The sequence below is a fragment of the Mus caroli genome, chromosome 7, assembly GCF_900094665.2.
Source record: "Mus caroli chromosome 7, CAROLI_EIJ_v1.1, whole genome shotgun sequence".
NCBI classification, from domain to species: Eukaryota; Metazoa; Chordata; class Mammalia; order Rodentia; family Muridae; genus Mus; species Mus caroli.
The window spans coordinates 132,174,156-132,179,242 of NC_034576.1; the positions used below are offsets into that span (position 1 = coordinate 132,174,156).

Genomic DNA, 5,087 nt, shown 5'->3' on the forward strand with positions numbered 1-5,087 from the left:
CCTGAACCCAGGTGACTATTTTCACACCCCTTCTTAATGCACTGCTGGAGATGGAGCCCAGGGCCTAGAGCTTGTAAAGCAAACACAGGACAGCCGGCTGAGCTCCAGCTCAGCCCACATACTTTATTTTTTTACTCACATTCTTTTGGTGGGGTCATTACCTTGCTCTGCTAATAAGAAACAGAAGCACAGGCCAGAACCAAATGCCACTCTCCTAGTGCCTTTGCTTCACCCATGACCCAAGTCCAACAGGGACAGCAGGATAGCCCTGTTTAGTGACCATCAGCCCTGCACCACTGCAGCTCCATCTTTGCATCTCCCTGTCTAGGTGAAGAAGCTGTTCCTTAGTAAATATAATGAGAGCTTATAGGTCCCAGATCTGCATGTGCAGTCAAGAAAAAATGCTCAGTTTTCAGTGGCAGGAAATGAATTCTGTGTGCATTACAAGAACGGTAGCCTGGAAAGTGGCAGGTCCCAGCACCCAGCCAATCTGAGTCTTGTCATTGATGCCTCCCCATCCTTAAGTCATCTTTAAGGTCTCCTCCGTGCTGCTCCTCTGGAAAGTCTGAAGGACCCAGGAAGAAATGATGTCATCTTCTGCTGAGATGACAGCAAGTAGCTGATCCAGGGTTGAATCAACTTCTGGTTCCCCACTGATTAACCTGCCCCAGGCACTGCTGTTCCTAGGCAACCCCTCTGGTAAATCACCCCCATGTGTGGCCGACCAGCTTTGCCTCTTGTGCATCCACACTACCAAGTACTGTCCACACCTCCAAGCGCAGGAAACCATTTGGTAAGACACGAGTATTAAAAAAATAAGCTGCGTGACATTTATTTTGTCTTGTTAACATTAATATCTGTAGAAACATTTTTATTGTCAGTATAAAAATTAACAGGTTTTATTAAATACTTTCTCCAATTTCAAAACACATAAAATCAGTGTAATCTGCATACATGTCGCATGACTGTAGCAAAGTGAGTGGGTGTATCCAAAGCAAAACACAATACTCGAATACGGAAATCAACAATAAGCGTTATCTTGTCGGATGTAGTAGCTATTAGGCCAGATCTTTTTGTGAGGTGAGGTCTTGTCAGAAGTGGGTAGAAGCCAGAAGCAAACCCTTAAGAAGATGGAAGGAGGTCCCAAACTCTCAACCGAATGATGCTGGGCTTTTGCTATCCTTTGAGAGGATGGAGATTCCCCAAAGGGCTCTTGGTGCTGAAGAATCTGAAGCTGTTATTAAAACTCACTGAGAAGCAAGGCAAACGTGATGAATGTGTAACTCGGGCAGAAGGCCAGCTGCCGGACGAGAGGACCCTGCTATCATTCCCATGGAAGTCTGTTCTCCAGAGAAGTGGATTAAGGCATCTTGGGATGAGGACGCTGGTACCATTTGTCTTGGGAAGTCTGGTTAATTGTTACCCTGGGGTGACAGAGTTTAGCAGGTTTCTTGAAACATGGGCATTGGGGTGTCTAGACGTGATCATCGGACAGCAGAGTTGAAAACAAATAAATCAAAACACCATTTCCCCCCAAATTAGTCATATATCGTAAATATTTCTCTTCTCAAAGGATCCAATAGCCAGTTAAGTCCAAGCAATAGATTAACTAGTCCTCTGTGCTGCCTGCATAGAAATGCCACTTAAATTACAAAAAAAAAAAAAAACTATAGATGATTAATCGTTTCGTATATTACCAATTCGTTAATAAATTAATGTGACACCATTTTCCCTGAAAGCAAAAGTATTTTCCCACCTCTGCTCGGTGAAAATTAAGAAACTCTAAGAACAGCATTTAGCAAATATCTATTTAAAAAAAAGAGAGACCAATTTTCTAGGTGCATCAGGACATCCATTTAAAATCAATACAAAAAATAATTCCTTGTAAATATATAATATATATTTATACATAATTTGAATATATTTACATACATCCAGCACCTATATACTGCGTTTGTGCTCTGTAAGTATGTGCTGACATATATCTTCTCCAATTATTACAAAATTAACAAGGAAGGCAGAACACCTGTCTGCCTTGAGTCCAACTGGGGCACAGCCAGCATATATGGTGGGTCAGAGAGGGTGGCGCGGTGGCTTGCGGCTGTCCACTTATCAGGAAACAGTCTTCCTCTCCTGGCAAGGTAACATGTTTCCAACTGTATAAATCTTTACACACGTGACAAATATGCTTCCCACTATTTACTCCTCTGATCCATATATACAAGTGGAGGCGTGTCACAGGCTCTGGAGGCACAGCCTCTCTGCTCAGTGTAAGTAGGTTCCTGGTGCTGTCCTGTTTGGGGACAGGAAGACACATTCGCTCATGTTTTAACACTGCCGTTTATGTGTGGATACTGAGGCAGACAGGGTTCATAAGGCATGGGGTCTGGAGAAAACACAGAATCGTCCCCTGAAGAACAAGAGCTCCTTGTGTCGGGGTAACTAGGAGAATACTGTTCGAGAGGCTGGGTGAGATCCAAGTATTCCTGCAAGAAGGGAAGAGAGACGTTTTATTTCACCTTGGGTCAGGATAACAAGGTGAATACGGTTCGAGAGGCTGACTGAGGTCCAAGTATTCCTGCAAGAAGGGAAGAGAAGAATCTCATTTTAAACAGAAGCTGCTGAAACATCTCTATCAGATTTGGGAAGGGATGGGGAACCCCCAGGAAGGTTTCCAGAGGCCTAGCTCACCCCACTGTACAAAGACCTCCCTGACACCCCAAGTCCATTCACTCCAGGCTACCCTGAACTTTTCTCTTACGACACGGCGTCTATAAACCACCAGCAAGCCGCAGACGATAAGACATCGTGAACTGCTGGTAGCAGGCAGTCAGCTTGGCCCACTCTGCTACAGGACCTAGGTGACCTACTATAGACAGCCCTCTTCACTATGGCTCACAATTGGAGTTTAAGACCCAGTGAAGTAAACCCAACAGGACCCCTTTACAAAGCCAGCACATGAATATGCATTTTCTGAATCACATTCTACAGCTGTCATTCCTAGGATCACTGAGGGGAGAAGTCTTCTTCGTTTGTTGCACAGTTTAACAGATATAATCCATGACCCTCGGGAGCCCCAGAGTAAGCAGCAGGAACAGGTTAGGGAAAGGCATGGCTACCCTCATGGATATTAAACCCGTAATGGGCTGTCAAAGGAAGTCTAGGGAAAGGGAAGTTTCAGTATTGAAGCTGAAGTTCATAAAAGTTTCTCTGCTCCCCAGAGCATCCCTGGATGCTGCCAAGGTCCCTTTGGGTCACTCTCTTCCTCCAGCTCAGGACAGGGCTCAAACCCATGTGTGTTTCTGTTTGGTCCATGAACTAAGGCGACTTCTCAACATTTGTACATGGCTAGTAGAAAAATCAAATTGAGTCCTATCTTTCGGCAGCCAGTGACATGAAACGATATAAATTTATATGAAATTATATAAATTTCCCAGTTTCAGAGTCCATAAAGTTTAGTGGAACACAGACCCTCTTTATTTACATAGAGCTGTGGCTGCTTTCATGCTAGAATGGCAGCTTCGACAGAGACCATATGGCCTTGAAGCTGAAAATGTTTACTCTCTGGGCCTTACAGAAAGTACTAACTGACCCTGGACAAAACTAGAAGGGATTTCTCTCTATGTCTCTCTGTGTGTTTGTGTGTCTGTCTCTCTGTGTCTTTCTGTTTCTCTCACTGTGTCTCTGTATGTCTCTGTGTCTCCTGAATGTCTGTTTCTCTGCCTCTTTCTGTGTATATCTGTCTCTTTCCCTCCTTCCTTCCTTCCTTCCTTCCTTCTTTCCTTCCTTCCTTCCTTCCTTCCTTCCTTCCTTCCTTCCTTCCTTCCTTCCTTCCTGTAAGGATCTCAAGTATTCCAGGCTGGCTGGCTACCAATACTATGTGACTAAAGATAACCTTGAACTTCTAATCCTCCTGCATCTATCTCTACAAGTGTGGGATTACAAGTGTGTGAAGCCACACTCAATTTCTATAGTACTGGGCGGTTGAACCCAGGGCTGTGTGCACACTAAGCAAGCACTCTTATCAACTGAGTTACATTCCCAGTCCTGATAAGATTTCTAACCAGGGGCCTTTCTTGTCTCACTGTCTAAGGCACTGGCACAATAGGATGGCTTTGCTTATGTACCCAATAGCCAGCAACTCCTATGACATACAGTTTTTCTGAGAGGGGGCAAAAAGCGCAGACTACAGCACAAACAGCCTCAGCGTTATCAGCAGAGAGCCCATGGAATGTTGGCGATCATAGGGTTTAAAAGACAAAAACCACTATAATTCATCACTAGGGTTGGCAAGAGAAAGAGTCGCCATCCAAGAAGGGGGATGTATCGGCTCCAACAACATCAGCATTAACTGCACAACCAGAAACAAACACACCCACCACATCAAAAGAGGACTTTTTGCTTACAATGATAAAAATGAAATTTTGTCCTAAATAGAACCATTTTTCTTAAGCATGTGGTAATGATTTTAAGAAGGAAAGAAACTTCGATTTTTATATCCGTTAGACAATATGGCATTCTGCTTTCTTATTTTAGAATAAGCATATAAAGTTCAGTAGGAATGGGTCCCCCTTTAAGCATAAATATATCAATACGTAACTTTGAGTACGGACCTGGGATCATTAAATGAAAAGCCTAATGCCCTTCTAGTTTCTAAATGAAGCTGTAACCTTCAGATCTGATTGGGGGTGGGGGGCTAGTATCACTGGATTCCAAGCCTAGGGTTAAAGGAACTTAGGCTAGAAACAACAGTTTTGGCAGGAGAAGAAAGTTGGCTTTTTTTTTCCCTCCCCCCTTGAACTATTTCTTTCCTTTCAACTTCTGAAGGTCAGCTGTGTTCATTTAAATGCAAGCTCTCCCTTTATCCAGCACAAGCCACAGCCAAGAGCACAAGAAAGGGCTGCCACGTTAAAGCTTTATATCTCTACATTGGGCCGGTTTTCTTTGTCTTTTTATGTGATCTATTTGTTTTTTAAATCAGAAATCAAATGTATTCTTTTCCTTTTAAGTATCTGGGAGATTCAAAACCTTTTCTTTATTGGTGTGAAAACAACTGCATCTACCTTTTCTTTATTGGTGTGAAAACA

The 5,087-nt window shown here is 43.3% G+C and overlaps 1 protein-coding gene across 13 annotated transcripts in view; it reads right to left on the reverse strand.

Moving 5' to 3' along the window:
- Positions 1–808: 808 nt before the first annotated feature.
- Positions 809–5,087, reverse strand: part of Fgfr2 (fibroblast growth factor receptor 2) — a 105,039-nt gene continuing 100,760 nt past the window's right edge. For 11 of the 13 annotated variants that reach the window (XM_021169077.2, XM_021169079.2, XM_021169076.2 and 8 more), the window contains one exon: positions 810–2,486. In XM_021169077.2, the coding sequence (XP_021024736.1) occupies positions 2,322–2,486 (165 nt within the window). In that variant the 3' untranslated portion in view covers positions 810–2,321. Of the gene's footprint in view, positions 2,579–5,087 lie in introns of all 13 variants that reach the window. The other 2 variants (XM_021169080.2, XM_021169071.2) reach the window with 2 other exon arrangements.